General features: G+C 45.5%; 1 protein-coding gene across 1 annotated transcript; it reads left to right on the top strand.

The window, feature by feature from the left end:
* The first annotated feature begins 1,699 nt into the window (after window positions 1-1,699).
* TCHH (trichohyalin) lies at window positions 1,700-10,287 on the top strand. Its single transcript, XM_069574444.1, has 3 exons — window positions 1,700-2,172; window positions 3,983-4,148; window positions 4,735-10,287. Exons 2-3 carry the CDS (start codon window positions 4,011-4,013, stop codon window positions 9,259-9,261), a joined length of 4,665 nt encoding a protein of 1,554 aa, XP_069430545.1. The 5' UTR covers window positions 1,700-2,172; window positions 3,983-4,010; the 3' UTR covers window positions 9,262-10,287.
* Window positions 10,288-19,522: the final 9,235 nt, after the last annotated feature.

The raw sequence follows: 19,522 nt of genomic DNA, 5'->3' as shown, positions 1-19,522 counted from the left end.
CTGAGCTATAGGGAAGATCCACTAGATTATTAATATGTCCCCTTTATTCTCTTAGAACCTAATAAATGTCCAGTCCTTTTTTGTGTGTATTGACTATAGGAGTGTAATGAAATTATACAAATGCATCCCACCACCTGGGCTGAGGTCCTGTAACAGATCACACAGGCAGATAAAAACAGAATCAGACATAAGGCAAGGTTTGTCGAGGGAATTACTTGAAAGACACCTATAAAAACGGCTATTACCCTCTGTGAGATATAGAGGTTCTGTGATGGTTTGTGGTTACAGTGTATATAGTGGTCATGATGATTCCATCTTAGAATTCAAAGATCAAGAGAACTCTGCTGCTGCTGCTGCTGCTGCTGCTGCTGCTGCTGCTGCTGCTGCTAAGTCGCGTCAGTCGTGCCCGACTCTGCAACCCCATAGACAGAAGCCCACCAGGCTCCTCTGTCCCTGGGATTCTCCAGGCAAGAACACTGGAGTGGGTTGCCATTTCCTTCTCCAATGCATGAAAGTGAAAAGTGAAAGTGAAGTGGCTCAGTTGTGTCCGACTCTTAGCGACCCCATGGACTGTAGCCTACCAGGCTCCTCTGTCCATGGGATTTCCCAGGCAAGAGTACTGGAGTGAGGTGCCACTGCCTTCTCCAAAGAGAACTCTATAAAACCCTAAATAGAAGTCAGAAAGAGATATCTTCATTCTTCACTAAGGAGCTGCTACATCAAGTTTGCTGAGTTCAAGAAATGGTGACAGTTCTAAGAGAACCCTTAGATCACAGACATTGAAGCTGATGTCCTTAAGGATGAAGAATTGTGCCAGGCTTACAACTGTCTTCCCATTGCCAATCAATTCCACTTTCCTCCTCACCCCACTTCCAGGATAGCAACAAGGGAAGGGACGAATGGAATTCAAGATCACTATCATTCAGACCAACTTGAACACTAAAATACAGCCATCAGGACTTAGGTCCCAAATCTTCATATTCCATTGGAGGATCCTACAAAATCTCATCAAAATTCAGAAAACCTATACTTGCCTCTGTTGGACAAAGGAAGAGAGAGAAATGCCAAAAACCACTGAATCATTTAATAGTCTCCATGAACCTTTTACAAACCAAAGTTTCATACTGGCTGAAATGTAAGGGTGAGAATCAACCAGGGATAAAATTCAGGTTCTTACAATAAAATAATGCTGATATGTGCAAATAATCACCAGAGTTGAGAAAGCCCTGACAGACATAATGGGTCAGAATGACTGATTACCTTAATGTGCTTCCACGAGAACCAGACTCAAGTGTTTAGGTGTCATAATCATCAGTAACTGGGGCTGAACAAGATGATTATATCTGCAATAATGCATTACACCAGCTCTTTTCCTCCAGGGGCATCAGTATGCTAATGAGAACAGAAATGAGAAAATTTCATTTAGATAGAATATCACTAATAATAAAATTTCACAGATTTCAAGTTCTCTTATGAACAATTTGATGAAAACATATTTTTAAGTACCCTTCAAAATTATTTATTAAGGACATGATCTCCAATCTGTAGGAAAATCATAAGACCAAAGAATACAGATGCAAATGTTTTCCCACCAGCATTTTTAGAGAAGAAATTAAAACTAGTTCCTTAAAAACTCTTGTTGACCTAGAATGGCCTCAGGCAGTCCCATGGACTGTCATATCCCGGAAAGAAATCATCTGGGTCTCATTAGTTTATGCCAAAATTTTTGTTTAACCTCAGCCTAGCATTTATATCTTTTATAAAGTAAATGGTTTACAGGTCACTACTTTGTAATGAAATTCCAATTAACTAAGATTCTGAACATGAATTTCTTTATTTAATTTTAACAGTTAAGAAAAATTAGAGATTCTGCCAAATATTCTATCCTTTCATGTTAGGTGGAGCCAGTACTCTGTCAAGAGGAATGGTCTGTGAACCTCGTGCCAAAGAGCTACGTGAGCAAACAGCAAGATAAACAAGTCATTCGTGGAGACAGAGGTGGAGCTGGGCTTGTTTAGGAATGAATCAGGCCATCCCACAGAGTGGGTGTCTCCTTTCTAAGTTGCTCTTCGGGGCACAATTAAAACCTCTATAAAAGGCCCAGCTCCCAGCTGTTCAGTACACCTGCCAGCAGTGTCAGCGAGCACTTGACCTCTTCCTCTGGTGAAGTGGGTAAGTCCCATTCGGTGGGATCATGTTCTTCCGTATGATTCTTCATTTTCCAGCTGTTGTAGATGTTGGGGGGCAGTGGTTAAGGAGGGTCTATGTGACAGATGGCATCAGTATCTTACAGATATACCTGCTGCTGCTGCTGCTGCTAAGTCACTTCGGTTGTGTCCGACTCTGTGTGACCCCATAGACGGCAGCCCACCAGGCTCCCCCATCCCTGGGATTCTCCAGGCAAGAACACTGGAGTGGGTTGCCATTTCCTTCTCTAATGCATGAAAGTGAAAAGTGAAAGTGAAGTCGCTCAGTCATGCCTGACTCTTAGCGACCCCATGGACTGCAGCCTACCAGGCTCCTCCGTCCATGGGATTTTCCAGGCAAGAGTACTGGAGTGGGTTGCTGTTGCCTTCTCCAACAGATATACCTAATTCCTACTAACTCCATGTCATCTCTCTATAGAGCACTTAACTCTATAAGTTTGTTCGGACGTCGGGGTTGGAGGATGGTCATATATGACTGATGTGGCTCATCTTCCTAAAAAAAGTTTGCCAGCCCTCAGTTCTCTTTTATTTATTGCTTCTACCCAATATGGACTATGTTCATGTGGTTATGGCACCTGAGGTATTGAAGTTGAGAAGCAACTAAAGAAGCCAGCTTTCCAGGTTCAGTCTGACTCACCAAATCTGGCAGCCAGTCAGAAAGCACCTAACAGAAACTTACAATGATTGAATACTTGTAATACATAAGAATTAAGGCTAATAACATGAACTTTGTTTTCTGAATTGATATATATAAATATTACAATACCACCTTTGACTAGGAAGTAGTACTTAAGAGCTGGTGACTTACGAATTATACTTCTAGATTTCTAAAGGACTATATACAGTTAGGAAATAACCCACATGCCCTTTTTATTGTTCCAGTTACCACCAGATGTTTTGCTGCTACAATTAGGTTTACTTATCCATTTTAGACAGCACTGCATGGCACAGGCAATTTACAGGCTTCCCTGGTGGCTCAGATGGTAAAATGTCTGCCTGCAGTGCGAGAGACCAGGATTTGATCCCTGGGTTGGGAAGATCCCCTGGAGAAGGAAATGGCAACCCACTCCAGTACTCTTGCCTGGAAAATTCCATGGACTGAGGAGCCTGGTAGGCTACAGTTCATGGGGTCGCAAAGAGTCAGACATGACTGAGCAACTTCACTTTATCCATTTTAAGATCCTTCACTTTTTGGTTATCACCTATCCTCTTTGCTCAATTTTAGAGAAAAATTCTTATGAGTAGTAACCTATCAAATCTAAATATCTACAATCTTCACTGTCTGATTTGAAAAACACTAGGGAATAGGAAGAAAGAGAAAGGATATGGATAATACAAACTGGGTAGAAAACCAAAAACTAACTACAGGATAGCCTGAGATGCATCCCTGACTTGAAATTTTTCAGGATCTCTTCCCTTTTATAAGCACTACATGAAAGTGAACGTCAGTTAGTTGTGTCCGAAGCCTTGTGATCCCATGGACTGTAGCCTGCCCGGCTCCTTTTCCATGTAATTCTCCAGGCAAGAGTAGTGGAATGGGTTGCCATTTCCTTCTCCAGGGGATCTTCCCCACCCAGGGATAGAACCAGGGTCTCCTGTGTTGCAGGCAGACTCTTTACCAACTGAGCCATATTCAAAGATAAAATGCTTTGAAAGTCCCAGTTGAAAATACTTTGGTAAAGTCAAATTACTTAGGGATCTGCCTGAAACTGTGGAGAAAGCCTCCCCAAGATCAGAAACAGAGTTTGACTCTGAATCCAATTTTATTGTTCTAGGTTTACTGGAACTTGAAGGAAGAAAAAAATGTCTCCACTTCTGAGAAGCATCTTTAATATCACTAAAATTTTCAATCAATATGCCTCACATGATTGTGATGGGACAACACTAAGCAAGAAAGACCTGAAGAATCTCCTTGAGAGGGAATTTGGAGAAATCCTTCGGGTAAGAAATAACAAGAAAAGGAAATTTCTCTACTGATTTAGAGCTATGAAATTTCTTCTCAGGAGAGACCAGAGCAAGGAATGGTGACTTTATATTCATTTATTGCCATGACAGTTCTACACCATATTCCCCATTCATGTCTGAGCCTGAAGGTAATTAATTAGTTACATAATTATTTAATCAGGCTCTTCTCTAGTAAAATGGCATTTCTGCAAATGTTTTGTTCTGTTTTCAAACATGGGATAAAAATCAAATCAGCATACTGGCTATTTCAGACAGAAATGGCTGCTGCAAATCTTCATAAATTTCCACTGCTTTCTCTCTTGAGGATGAATTCATTCTTATTTACCCAGCTATAACTTGTTTTCTTTTGATCAGCATTAAATAAGATGCAAAAATTTCCAACGAATGTGTGCTTTAAAATTAGGTTGTTCACCTTTTACATGCGTACAAGACTCCATACAACTGTTTCTCTAATTGTTCTTAATGTCTTTTGAGTACCAACATATTATAAAATATACAGTGTGTGTGTGGAAGTTTACTACCTGTAAATAGCACATTGTAAAAGTTCTGATTTCTTTTTCAGAAACCACACGACCCAGAAACTGTAGACCTAGTCCTGGAACTTCAGGATCGCGACCGTGACGGGCTAATCGATTTCCATGAATTCCTCGCAATCGTTTTCAAAGTGGCTGCAGCTTGTTATTATGCTCTCGGCCAGGCCTCGGGGCTAAATGAGAAAGAAGCCAAGTGTGAGAGAAAGGGAAACCCGTTACAAGATCGCAGGAGGGAAGACCAAAGGAGATTCGAGCCCCAGGACAGACAACTAGAAGAACGCAGGCTGAAGAGGCAGGAACTGGAGGAGCTCGCTGAGGAAGAGGAGCTGAGGGAGAAGCAAGTAAGACGTGAGCAGAGGCTGCAAAGGCGAGAACAAGAAGAGTATGGTGGGGAGGAAGAGCTGCAGCAAAGGCCCAAGGGTCGGGAGCTGGAGGAGCTTCTGAACCGAGAGCAAAGGTTCGAGAGGCAGGAGCAACGGGAGCGACAGCGCCTCCAGGTGGAACAGCAACAGCGGCAAAGAGGAGAGCTGCGCGAGCGCCAGGAAGAAGTGCAGCTCCAAAAGCGGGAGACTCAGGAGCTCCAGAGGGAGCGTCTGGAGGAAGAGCAGCAACTGCAAAAGCAGAAGCGCGGGCTCGAGGAGCGGCTCTTGGAGCAGGAGAGGCGGGAGCAGGAGCTGCGGCGCAAGGAGCAGGAAAGACGGGAGCAGCAGCTAAGGCAAGAGCAGGAGGAGGCGACGCAGGAAGAGATCAGTGAGCGGGGCGAGAGCCGCACCTCGAGGTGTCAGTGGCAGCTAGAAAGCGAGGCCGACGCCCGTCAGCGCAAAGTCTACTCCAGGCCCCACAGGCAAGAGCAGCAGAGCCGCCGCCAGGAGCAGGAGCTGCTTGAGAGACAGCAGGAGCAGCAGATCCGCGAGGAGGTGCAGAGCCTTCAAGAAGACCAGGGGAGGCAACGACTCAAGCAAGAGCAACGCTACGACCAAAACTGGAGGTGGCAACTAGAGGAGGAAAGCCAGAGACGCCGCTACACACTGTACGCCAAGCCAGCTCAACGGGAGCAGGTGAGGGAGGAAGAGCAGCTCCGGCTTAAAGAGGAGAAGCTGCAGCGGGAGAAGAGGCGCCAGGAACGAGAAAGGCAGTATCGGGAAGTGGAGCTGCAGAGAGAGGAAGAGCGACTACAGCGGGAGGAGGAGCAGCTGCAGAGAGAGGAACGCGAGAAGAGGAGGCGCCAGGAGCGTGAGAAGCAATACCTAGAGAAAGTGGAGCTGTGGGAGGAGGAGCAGTTGCAGAGAGAGGAACGCGAGAAGAGGCGCCAGGAGCGCGAGAAGCAATATCTAGAGAAAGTGGAGCTGCGGGAGGAGGAGCAGCTGCAGAGAGAGGAACGCGAGAAGAGGAGGCGCCAGGAGCGCGAGAAGCAGTATCTAGAGAAAGTGGAGCTGCAGGAGGAGGAGCAGCTGCAGAGACAGGAACGCGAGAAGAGGCGCCAGGAGCGCGAGAGGCAATATCTAGAGAAAGTGGAGCTGCAGGAGGAGGAGCAGCTGCAGAGAGAGGAACGCGAGAAGAGGCGCCAGGAGCGCGAGAGGCAATATCTAGAGAAAGTGGAGCTGCAGGAGGAGGAGCAGCTGCAGAGACAGGAACGCGAGAAGAGGCGCCAGGAGCGCGAGAAGCAATATCTAGAGAAAGTGGAGCTTCAGGAGAAGGAGCAGCTGCAGAGACAGGAACGCGAGAAGAGGAGGCGCCAGGAGCGCGAGAAGCAATATCTAGAGAAAGTGGAGCTGCAGGAGGAGGAGCAGCTGCAGAGAGAGGAACGCGAGAAGAGGCGCCAGGAGCGCGAGAGGCAATATCTAGAGAAAGTGGAGCTGCAGGAGGAGGAGCAGCTGCAGAGACAGGAACGCGAGAAGAGGCGCCAGGAGCGCGAGAGGCAATATCTAGAGAAAGTGGAGCTGCAGGAGGAGGAGCAGCTGCAGAGACAGGAACGCGAGAAGAGGCGCCAGGAGCGCGAGAGGCAGTACCTCGAGAAGGAGCTGCAGCGGCAGGAAGAGCGACTGCAGGAAGAGGAGCAGCTGCTGAGGGAGGAACGCGAGAAGAGGCGCCAGGAGCGCGAGAGGCAGTATCTAGAGAAAGTGGAGCTGCAGGAAGAGGAGCAGTTGCAGAGAGAGGAACGAGAGAAAAGGCGCCAGGAGCGTGAGAGGCAGTATCTCGAGAAGGAGGAGCTGCAGCGGCAGGAAGAGCGACTGCAGAGAGAGAAGGAGCAGCTGCAGAGAGAGGACCGCGAGAAGAGGCGCCAGGTGCGCGAGAGGAAGTATCTCGAGGAGGAGCTGCAGCAGGAGGAAGACCGATTGCAGAGAGAGAAGCAGCTGCTGAGAGAGGATCGCGAGAAGAGACAGTATCTAGAGAAGGTGGAGCTGCAGCGGGAAGAGGAGCAGCTGCAGAGGGAGAAGAGGCGCCAAGAGCGGGAAAGACAATATCGGGAAGAGGAGCTGCTGCGGGAGGAAGAGCGACTGCACAGAAAGGAGCAGCAGCTGCAGAGAGAGGAATGTGAGAAGAGGAGGCGCCAGGAGCTCGAGAGACAGCTAGAGGAGGAGGAGCTGCAGCGCTTGGACAGGAAGAGGCAATTCCGGGATGATGATCAGCACCAAAACGAAGTTCGTAATAGCAGGGTTTACTCCAAACACCGAGAGAACAAAGAAAAGAGCCGGCAACTGGATGATTCCTGGGTGCGGGAGAGTCAATTCCAGCAGGATCTGCGCCCCCTGCAGGATGAACAAGAAGAGAAAAGAGAACGCGAGCAAGAGTGGAGGAGCCGGCAAAAGCGTGACAGCCAATTTCCAGCTGAACAACTGCTGGAGCGAGAGCAGCAGAAGGAAACCGAAAGGCGAGACAGGAAATTCCGAGAGGAAGAACAGCTGCTGAAAGGGCAAAGAGAGGAGAAAATACGCTATCTGGAAGAAGACAGAAAGTTCCGGGAAGAGGAACAGCAGCTGCGCCGCCTTGAACGCGAGCAACAGCTACGCCAGGAGCGAGATAGAAAATTCCGCGAAGAACTGAGCCGCCAGGAACGAGACAGAAAATTCCGTGAGGAAGAGCAGCTCCTGCAGGAAAGGGAAGAACAGCTGCGCCGCCAAGAACGCGACAGAAAGTTCCGTGAGGAGGAACAGCTCCTGCAGGAAAGGGAAGAACAGCTGCGCCGCCAAGAACGCGACAGAAAGTTCCGTGAGGAGGAACAGCTCCTGCAGGAAAGGGAAGAACAGCTGCGCCGCCAGGAACGCGACAGAAAGTTCCGCGAAGAGGAACAGCAGCTGCGCCTCCTGGAACGCGAGCAACAGCTACGCCAAGAACGAAATAGAAAATTCCGCGAAGAACAGCTCCTGCGAGAAAGGGAAGAACAGCTGCGCCTCCAGGAGGGCGAGCCGCAGCTTCGCCAGAAGCGCGATAGAAAGTTCCATGAGGAGGAACAGCTCCTGCAAGAAAGAGAAGAACAGCTGCGCCGCCAGGAACGCGACAGAAAGTTCCTTGAGGAGGCACAGCTCCTGAAAGAAAGGGAAGAACAGCTCCGCCGCCAGGAGCGCGACAGAAAGTTCCGTGAGGAGGAACAGCTCCTGCAAGAAAGAGAAGAGCTGCGCCGCCAGGAGCGCGAGCCACAACTTCGCCAGGAACGCGACAGAAAGTTCCATGAGGAGGAACAGCTCCTGCAGGAAAGGGAAGAACAGCTGCGCCGCCAGGACCGCGACAGAAAGTTCCGTGAGGAGGAACAGCTCCTGCAGGAAAGGGAAGAACAGCTGCGCCGCCAGGACCGCGACAGAAAGTTCCGTGAGGAGGAACAGCTCCTGCAGGAAAGGGAAGAACAGCTGCGCCGCCAGGAACGCGACAGAAAGTTCCGTGAGGAGGAACAGCTCCTGAAAGAAAGCGAAGAACAGCTCCGCCGCCAGGAGCGCGACAGGAAGTTCCATGAGAAGGAACACCTCCTGCGAGAAAGGGAGGAACAGCAGCTGCGCCGTCAGGAACTTGAGGGGGTCTTCTCCCAGGAGGAACAGCTGAGGCGCGCCGAGCAAGAGGAAGAACAGCGACGTCAGAGGCAGAGAGACAGGAAATTCCTCGAGGAAGAGCAGAGCCTCCAGCGCGAGCGAGAGGAAGAAAAGCGCCGCGTCCAGGAGCAGGACAGGAAGTTCCTCGAGCAGGAAGAGCAGCTGCACCGCGAGGAGCAGGAAGAGCTGAGGCGCCGGCAGCAGCTAGACCAGCAGTACCGGGCGGAGGAGCAGTTTGCTAGGGAGGAGAAGAGGCGTCGTCAGGAACAAGAATTGAGGCAAGAAGAGCAGAGACGCCGCCAGGAGCGGGAGAGGAAATTCCGGGAAGAAGAACAGCTCCGCCGCCAGCAGCAGGAGGAGCAGAAGCGTCGCCAAGAGCGCGACGTGCAGCAGAGCCGCCGCCAAGTGTGGGAGGAAGACAAGGGCCGCCGGCAGGTCCTGGAGGCTGGCAAGCGGCAGTTTGCCAGTGCCCCAGTGCGCTCCAGTCCGCTCTACGAGTACATCCAAGAGCAGAGGTCTCAGTACCGCCCTTAGGAGATGCTGCCAAATCCCGACATCTGCCGAAGCTTCGAGCAAAGGAAAATGAGAATCACTGAGTACCAAATGACTCTGGTTGTGGGAAAACTCTGGTGTTAGACTAACTCTTTTTTACAAAATCTTTAATCTATACTTTTTCATGTGCTTTATACTTCTGCCTTTTATTCTTCCTTAAATAGTTCTTTAGGATGTCTTTGCTCTTTGGTGCAGATTTGGTGTGCATTTTTAAAAAACATAAAAGCCATTTAATTTGTTTAAGGAATTTTGTTTGGGAAACACGTTCATTCATTGCTTTCAGAAGTAACAAAAATATTGTGTCCATTTGAGATTCAAAAGAATGGGTCAGCTTTTTTATTGTTGATCCATCTTATAGAGAGCTCAGATATTTTTTATGTTCAAGTTGATATTTCTTCCTGGGCCTAAATTATGTTAATATTTATCTCCAAATAGCCTCCCACTTTTTGTGGCATAATTAGCACAGATTCTGCAAGGGGACCGAATTTTTCCAAGAACCCCTGAATAGTGCAGGAAGAATGGCTTCTCCAGAAAAAGTCTCTGAATTCAGCCCATAATTGGAAGAATTATCTTTAAGACTTGGAATTAGATTTCTTTTCCATTTAATTCCATAAATACTTAAAATATCATGAAGCAAAAAGCAAGGCGTTTCTCAAACAACTCCAGAGTTCAAACTTTAAAACCATGTCTGCTGTAGTCTGTAGCATTCAGTTCCTTTCCCCCAGTCTTGGATGAGCTTGAGAATATTACTGCCTTTGTTAATTTTAGCTGAGAAGGGACCTGCTCAGGATCCTGTAAACATCTGTCTTGCTCTAGAGCCAACAAGAGATCACAGAGCATTTGGGGGTGGGGAAAAGGGAAGTTTTGTGGACAGAAGGGCAAGTCCCTTGAGGACCTTTGACAAGCCCTGTCAGCCCACAATCCTTTGAGCCCTACTGATACTACCTTGGAGACATGTTAAAATAATTGGACTGTGTAAAAAATTAATAATAAATATTTTGGCAATTATTTTTGTCTGTTTTAACTGTGCATCAAACCATAACTCAAGATTTAATGGTCTGGGAACTGACATAACTTTCCAGTCATTTAAGGTTATTTGGTTACTATTATTGATGTCTAATTGTGAAAAAGAAAAAAAAAACTATTCTCCACAACCACTTTTTTCTCTATTAGAGTGAATGTTATAATATTTCCACGCTCAAGTTAGGATTCTTTTTCCAAGTATTTTTATTCTTGACTCTGCAGCTGTCTTTGTTCTTTTGAAATGGAACATGTCCTGCCTTTTGCCTGTGGAAAACTTTGGTCAAAGAAGTTTAATCAGAGAAATGAGAACACATAGAAACAAAGGACAACAGTCAAAGGAGACCAAATAATAATAAGGTAATCATTAGGTCAGTTTTCATTCCAAGCCAAAGAAAGGCAATGCCAAAGAATGTTCAGACTACCACACAATTGCACTCATCTCACATGACAGCAAAGTTAATGCTCAAAATCCTCCAAGCCAAGCTTCAATTCAGTTCAGTCACTCGGTCATCTCCGACTCTGCAACCCCATGAATCGCAGCATGCCAGGCCTCCCTGTTCATCACCAACTCCCGGAGTCCACCCAAACCCATGTCCATCGAGTCGGTGATGCCATCCAGCCATCTCATCCTCTGTTGTTCCCTTCTCGTCCGGCCCCCAATCCTTCCTAGCATTAGGGTCTTTTCCAATGAGTCAACTCTTCACACGAAGTGGCCAAAGTATTGGAGTTTCAGCTTCAGCATCAGTCCTTCAATGAACACCCAGGACTGATCTCCTTTAGGATAGACTGGTTGGATCTTCTTGCAGTCAAAGGGACTCTCAAGAGTCTTCTCCAACACCACAGTTCAAAAGCATCAATTCTTTGGCGCTCAGCTTTCTTCACAGTCCAACTCTCGTATCCATACATGACCACTGGAAAAACCATAGCCTTGACTAGACGGACTTTTGTTAGCAAAGTAATGTCTCTGCTTTTGAATATGCTATCCAGGTTGGTCTTAACTTTTCTTCCAAGGAGTAAGCATCTTTTAATTTCATGGCTGCAGTCACCATCTGCAGTGATTTTGGAGCCCAGAAAAACAAAGTCTGACACTGTTTCCACTATTTCCCCATCTATTTCCCATGAAGTGATGGGACCAGATGCCATGATCTTAGTTTTCTGAATGTTGAACTTTAAGCCAACATTTTTGCTCTCCTCCTTCACTTTCATCAAGAGGCTTTTTAGTTCCTCTTCACTTTCAGCAGTAAGGGTGGTGTCATCTGCATATCTGAGGTTACTGATATTTCTCCCAGCAATCTTGATTCCAGCCTGTGCTTCTTCCAGCCCAGCACTTCTCATGATGTACTCTGCATAGAAGTTAAATAAGCAGGGTGACAATACTTGATGTACTCCTTTTCCTATTTGAAACCAGTCTGTTGTTCCATGTCCAGTTCTAACTGTTGCTTCCTGACCTGCATACAGATTTCTCAAGAGACAGGTTAGGTGGTCTGGTATCCCCATCTCTTTCAGAATTTTCCACAGTTGATTGTGATCCACACAGTCAAAGGCTTTGGCATAGTCAATAAAGCAGAAGTAGATGTTTTTCTGGAACTCTCTTGCTTTTTCGATGATCCAGGCAGATGTTGGCAATTTGATCTCTGGTTCCTTTGCCTTTTCCAAAACCAGCTTGAACATCTGGAAGTTCAGGTTCATGCATTGTTGAAGCCTGGCTTGGAGAATTTTGAGCACTACTTTACTAGCATGTGAGATGAGTGCAATTGTGCAGTAGTTCGAGCATTCTTTGGCATTGCCTTTGGGATTGGAATGAAAACTGACCATTTCCAGGCCTGTGGCCACTGCTGAGTTGAACCAAGAACTTCCACATGTTCAAGCTGGATTTAGAAAAGGCAGAGGAACTAGAGATCAAATTGCCAACATCCATTGAATCACAGAAAAAGCAAGAGAGTTCCAGAAAAACATCTACTTCTGCTTCGTTGACTATGCCAAAGCCTTTGACTGTGTGGATCACAACAAACTGTGGAAAATTCTTAAAAAGATGGGAATACCAGACCACCTGACCTGCCTTCTGAGAAATCTATATGGAGGTCAAGAAGCAACAGTTAGAACTGGACATAGAACAACAGACTGGTTCCAAATCCAGAAAGGAGTGTGTCAAGGCTGTGTATTGTCACCCTGCTTATTTAACTTGATGCAGAGTACATCATGAGAAATGCTGGGCTGGAGGAAGCACAAGCTGTAATCAAGGTTGCTGGGAGAAATGTCAGTAATGTCAGATATGCAAATGACACCACCCTTATGGCAGAAAGTGAAGAGGAACGAAAGAGCCTCTTGATGAAAGTGAAATAGGAGAGTGAAAAAGCTGGCTTAAAGCTCAACATTCAGAAAACTAAGATCATGGCATCTGGTCCCATCACTTCATGGGAAATAGATGGGGAAACCGTGGAAACAGTGTCAGACTTTGTTTTTCTGGGCTCCAAAATCACTACAGATGGTGACTGAAGCCATGAAATCAAAAGATGCTTGCTCCTTGGAAGAAAAGCTATGAACAACCTAGACAGCATATTCAAAAGCAGAGACATTACTTTGCCAACAAAGGTCCATCTAGTCAAAGCTATAATTTTTCCAGTAGTCATGTATGGATCTGAGAGTTGGACTAAAAAGAAAGCTGAGTGCTGAAGAATTAATGCTTTTTAACTCAGGTGTGGAGAAGGCAATGGCACCCGACTCCAGTACTCTTGCCTGGAAAATCCCATGGATGGAGGAGCATGGTAGGCTGCAGTCTATGGAGTAGCTAAGAGTCGGACATGACTGAGCAACTTCACTTTGACTTTTCACTTTCATGCATTTGAGAAGGAAATGGCAACCCACTCCAGTGTTCTTGCCTGGAGAATCCCAGGGATGGGGGAGCCTGGTGGGCTGCCGTCTATGGGATCACACAGAGTCGGATACAACTGAAGTGACTTAGCAGCAGCAGCAGCAACTCTGGTGTTGAAGAAGACTCTTGAGAGTCGCTTGAACTGCAGGGAGATCTAACCAGTCCATCCTAAAGGAAATCAGTCCTGAATATTCATAAGAACGACTGATGCTGAAGCCGAAGCTTCCATACTTTGGCCATTTGATGCGAAGAACTGACTCATTGGAAAAGACCCTGATGCAGGGAAACACTGAAGGCGGGAGGAAAAGGGTACGACAGAGGATGAGATGGTTGGATGGCATCATTCACTTGATGAACATAAGTCTGAGTAACCTCCGGGAGTTGGTGATGGACAGGGAAGCCTGGTGTGCTACAGTCCATGGGGTCACAAAGAGTCAGACACAACTGAGTGACTGAACTGAAGCATAGTCAAAGACCTTTAATTCCTTCTCAAGAGTTTTAGATAATATTCTGAGCCATATCCTGTGAGCTGTATTATAGATACCAAAATCCCCACCAGGTAGAGAGGTTAACTACATGATGACCAGACTTTAGCCATGACATAAGGTGCCACAATTCTGACAACTGGCCTCAAAGAAATGGAAACAAATGGATCCTGGAATTGAAGATAACTATATCTAAAACAACCAGCATGATGCTGGTCAGACCATCAATGCCAATTTGAAGATGACTGTCAGAGATGACTGTGCTGTTCTGCGTATACTCCCCTCACCCTTCACTTCTGTCTATAAAAGCTCTTGCCCCATTGGTTGCCAGTGGGGGCAGTCGGCCTTTGGACAGATGTCCACCACCCCCACTGCCAGTTGCCAGAATCTGAAAAAGAGCAAACTTTACTTTCTACAAACCTGGCCTGTTTATTGGCTTTTAAGCAGCAAGCAGCCATATCTCACATACCTTTTAGTAACACTTTCTGGTGGTGACACACTGCTCATGACAAATAATAGTACTTCCAGTATTTGTTAATATTTCGTTCTTAAGAACACAGCAGCTTCTTGGTCTCTGACGTCTGATGAGTCAACAGAAGAAAATGGCCTGAAACTTCAGCTCGGCAATACAAAAATTAAATGACCTCTTGATTTAAGCAACACAATCCATGAGGTGACTTAGTCAGAAGGTGCTTACTAATAATCAGGCCAAAAGCATCAGACTGCCATCTAAAGATCCAAACACCCCTGTTCCACCTGCTGGAATCTATATTTAATAGTCACACCTTGGTAACTAGGAATAAATCCAAGAAGTACCATTTCTAATTTTGAGGGTCATGGTTGAGAAGATTTTCTAAGGTAGACACAACATTTTGGTCAATGGTGGAGACAAGAAAGCTAAGCCTATGGCTCCTGAGTATCATTCTGATAGAGTAAGGTGGCACTTTTTTCAAGGAGCAAGAGCTTCTCTCTCACTTTAACACAAATAGCAGATGCCCACTAAAGACAAATCTTGGGAATCCCCTGGTACTATCTTGGAGAGCCATCTCTTTCAAATGATTTCTAAATACAAAAGTACTTTCCTCTTAAGTGTATGCTTTTACTTACTAAGAATCTTCACAGAAACCCTGGAAAGAGCCTCACTGGCTTTCCCCAGGGTCCTCTCAGTAGACACTCATTCCAGAGCCTCCTTATAAATTCCAACCCCAGGATGCTTCTAAGTAACAGTTCAACATAATAACCATGATAAAAATAATTAAAGTCCTTCACACTTCTTGCAGCACTTCACAAGATGAGGAAAGAGCCAATTTCCAAAGAAGAAAGTATTGTTTCACAATTGTTTCACAATTATAATAGCATGTACTTTAAAAAAAATCAGCCAGCCTATGCCCCATGGCTCTTATTTTAGCATGCTGACAGGAGAACATGCTGGGAGGCAACCCTCCTGCTCCACCAGGATAATGAACATGCATGGGAAGAACCTTGAGGCTTTTGGGAAATTGGCTGCTTAACTGATAGCTTAAGGTGAACAGCTTCAGATTCCTGAACTCCGAAGAAGATTTAACTTCGGGACCAAGGACCAGGCTTGATCACTCAAGAGCTTTTGTATAGCAAAGTTTTATTAAAGTATAAAAAGGGACAGAGAAAGCTTCTGACACAGACATCAAAAGGGGGATGGAGAATGTCCCCCTCACTAGTGTTAACTAAGAGAGTTATATACTTTTTAACTAGTTATTATAATAAATCAAAAGAATATCTCAAGGTTGTAAAAATCTTACTAGACCCACTCCCATAATTTACATTTTAAGATAACAGGATTAGCCAGAAGGTTTTCAGGAAGGAGAAACTGTCCTCAAGCAGGATACATTGTTTTTACATAATCCTTAGTACGGAGTTTAAACTGAGTTGTTTGTTGTGTAATCATCAGTTCCTGGCTTAAAGAGAAAAAAAAAAAAAAAAAACATTTTATGTGACTAGGACTAAGGAATGTAGAGAAAAAAAGATGTTTGTCCTTTCTACCTCCTTGAGAATTCCAGACCCCTATTTCCGCTTTGAGAGCCCTAGACCCCTTTCTCCTCCTCGGGGACCTCGGACTTATCAACCTGCCTAAGAACTGACTCTTATTAACTATAAACTGTGGTCCTACTGTGATTAGATTGACTAGATTTCTGTGAGTATGGTTTCAGTGTGTCTGCCCTCTGACGCCCTCTTGCAACACCTACCATTACTTGGGTTTCTCTTACTTTGGGCGTGGGGTATCTCTTGATGGCTGCTCCAGCAAAGCACAGCCCCTGCTCCTTACCTTGGATAAGGGGTATCTCCTCCTGCTGCCCTTCCTGACCTTCAGCGTGGGATGACCTCTAGGCCCTCCTGCGCCCAGGCAGCCACCACAGCCTTGTCGAACTCAGTGAAACTAAGCCATGCCCGAGGGGCAACCCAAGACTGGCGGGTCATAGTGGAGAGGTCTGACAGAATGTGGTCCCCTGGAGAAGGGAATGGCAAACCACTTCAGTATTCTTGCCTTGAGAACCCCATGAACAGTATGAAAAGGCAAAATGATAGGATACTGAAAGAGGAACTCCCCAGGTCAGTAGGTGCCCAATATGCTACTGGAAGTCAGTGGAGAAATAACTCCAGAAAGAATGAAGGGATGGAGCCAAAGCAAAAACAATAGCCAGCTGTGGATGTGACTGGTGATAGAAGTAAGGTCCAATGCTATAAAGAGCAATATTGCATAGGAACCTGGAATGTCAGGTCCATGAATCAAGGCAAATTGGAAGTGGTCAAACAGGAGATGGCAAGAGTGAACGTAGACATTCTAGGAATCAGCAAACTCAAATGGACTGGAATGGGTGAATTTAACTCAGGTGACCATTATATCTACTACTGAAGGCAGGAATCCCTCAGAAGAAATGGAGTAGCCATCATGGTCAACAGAAGAGTCCAAAATGCAGTACTTGCATGCAATCTCAAAAATGACAGAATGATCTCTGTTCATTTCCAAGGCAAACCATTCAATATCACAGTAATCCAAGTCTATGCCCCAACCAGTAATGCTGAAGAAGCTGAAGTTGAACGGTTCTATGAAGACCTACAAGACCTTTTAGAACTAACACCCCCAAAAAGATGTCCTTTTCATTATAGGGCACTGGAATGCAAAAGTAGGAGGTCAAGAAACACCTGGAGTAACAGGCAATTTGGCCTTGGAATGAGGAATGAAGCAGGGCAAAGACTAATAGAGTTTTGCCAAGAAAATGCACTGGTCATAGCAAACACCCTCTTCCAATAACACAAGAGAAGACTCTACACATGGACATCACCAGATGGTCAACACCAAAATCAGATTGATTATATTCTCTGCAGCAAAAGATGGAGAAGCTCTATACAATCAACAAAAACAAGACCAGGAGCTGACTGTGGCTCAGATCATGAACTCCTTATTGCCAAATTCAGACTTAAATTGAAGAAAGCAGGGAAAACCTCTAGACCATTCAGGTATGACCTAAATCAAACCCCTTATGATTATACAGTGGAAGTGAGAAATAGATTTAAGGGCCTAGATCTGATAGATAGAGTGCCTGATGAACTATGGAATGAGGTTCGTGACATTGTACAGGAGACAAGGGTCAAGAACATCCCCATGGAAAAGAAATGCAAAAAAGCAAAATGGCTGTCTGGGGAGGCCTTACAAATAGCTGTGAAAAGAAGAGAAGTGAAAAGCCAAGGAGAAAAGGAAAGATATAAGCATCTGAATACAGAGTTCCAAAGAATAGCAAGAAGAGATAAGAAAGCCTTCTTCAGTGATCAATGCAAAGAAATAGAGGAAAAGAACAGAATGGGAAAGACTACAGATCTCTTCAAGAAAATTAGAGATATCAAGGGAACATTTCATGAGAAGATGGGCATAATAAAGGACAAAAATGATATGGACCTAACAGAAGCAGAAGATATTAAGAAGAGATGGCAAGAATACACAGAAGAACTGTACAAAAAGGATCTTCACGACCCAGATAATCACGATGGTGTGATCACTCATCTAGAACCAGACATCTTGGAATGTGAAGTCAAGCGGGCCTTAGAAAGCATCACTATGAACAAAGCTAGTGGAGGTGATGGCATTCCAGTTGAGCTGTTTCAAATGCTGAAAGATGATGCTGTGAAAGTGCTGCACTCAATATGCCAGCAAATTTGGAAAACTCAGCAGTGGCCATAGGACTGGAAAAGGTCAGTTTTCATTCCAATCCCAAAGAAAGGCAATGCCACAGAATGCTCAAACTACTGCACAATTGCACTCCTCTCACATGCTAGTAAAGTAATGCTCAAAGTTCTCCAAGCTAGGTTCAGCAATATGTGATCCATGAACTTCCTGATGTTCAAGCTGGTTTTAGAAAAGGCAGAGGAACCAGATATCAAATTGCCAACATCCGCTGGATCAGAGAAAAAGCAAGAGAGTTCCAGAAAAACATCTATTTCTGCTTTATTGACTATGCCAAAGCCTTTGACTGTGTGGATCACAATAAACTGTGGAAAATTCTGAAAGAGATGGGGATAACAGACCACCTGACCTGCCTCTTGAGAAATCTGTATGCAGGCCAGGAAGCAACAGTTAGTACTGGACATGGAACAACAGACTGGTTCCAAATAGGAAAAGGAGTGCGTCAAGGCTGTATATTGTCACCCTGCTTATTTAACTTCTATGCAGAGTACATCATGAGAAACGCTGGACTGGAAGAAACACAAGCTGGAATCAAGGTTGCTGGGAGAAATATCAATAACCTCAGATATGCAGATGACACCACCCTTATGGCAGAAAGTGAAGAGGAACTCAAAAGCCTCTTGATGAAAGTGAAAGAGGAGAGTGAAAAAGTTGACTTAAAGTTCAACATTCAGAAAACGAAGATCATGGCATCTGGTCCCATCACTCTATGGGAAATAGATGGGGAAACAGTGGAAACAGTGTCAGACTTTATTTTGGGGGGCTCCAAAATCACTGCAGATGGTGATTGCAGCCATGAGATTAAAAGACACTTACTCCTTGGAAGGAAAGTTATGACCAACAGAGATAGCATTTTCAAAAGCAGAGACATAACTTTGCCGACTAAGGTCCGTCTAGTCAAGGCTATGGTTTTTCCAGTGGTCATGTATGGATGTGAGAGTTGGACTGTGAAGAAGCCTGAGCACCAAAGAATTGATGCTTTTGGAGCATCAATTGATGGTGTTGGAGAAGACTCTTGAGAGTCCCTTGGACTGCAAGGAGATCCAACCAGTCTATTCTGAAGGAGATCAGCCCTGGGATTTCTTTGGAAGGAATGATGCTAAAGCTGAAACTCCAGTACTTTGGCCACCTCATGCGAAGAGTTGACTCACTGGTAAAGACTTTGATGCTGGGAGGGATTGGGGGCAGGAGAAGGGGACGACAGAAGATGAGATGGCTGGATGGCATCACTGACTCGATGGACGTGAGTCTGAATGAACTCCGGGAGTCGGTGATGCACAGGGAGGACTGGCATGCTGCGATTCATGGGGTTGCAAAGAGTCGGACACGACTGAATGACTGAACTGAACTGAACTATAAACTGGGAGCTCTATTAACATCACCTTGGCTGATGTGGAAAATGGGGTTGAGGGTTTATTATGCTGTGTGATGGAAAAGTTGGTCTCCATGTTTTATGAATTATGTCCCCCCACCAAAGTTTCAAATGATGAAGTCCTAAGCTTCAGTGCCTTAGAATCTAACCGTATTTGGATATATAATATTCAAATAGTAATCAAATTAAAATGAGGTCAATAGGTGGGGCCTTAATCCAATATGAATATTGAGTGTCCTTATAAGAAGGGGGAAAATGAACACAGACAAAGGGAA

This window comes from Ovis canadensis, chromosome 1 (genome assembly GCF_042477335.2).
Source record: "Ovis canadensis isolate MfBH-ARS-UI-01 breed Bighorn chromosome 1, ARS-UI_OviCan_v2, whole genome shotgun sequence".
Taxonomy (NCBI): domain Eukaryota; kingdom Metazoa; phylum Chordata; class Mammalia; order Artiodactyla; family Bovidae; genus Ovis; species Ovis canadensis.
Note: the sequence above shows the minus strand (reverse complement) of the source record. Positions and strands in the feature narration are given on the sequence as shown.

Bases quoted from the DNA above. Each gene is read 5' to 3' on its own strand.
- TCHH (XM_069574444.1), top strand. From the start codon at position 4,011: ATGTCTCCACTTCTGAGAAGCATCTTTAATATCACTAAAATTTTCAAT. The intron at 4,149-4,734 runs GTAAGAAATAAC...TTTCTTTTTCAG, and splicing joins AATTTGGAGAAATCCTTCGG to AAACCACACGACCCAGAAAC.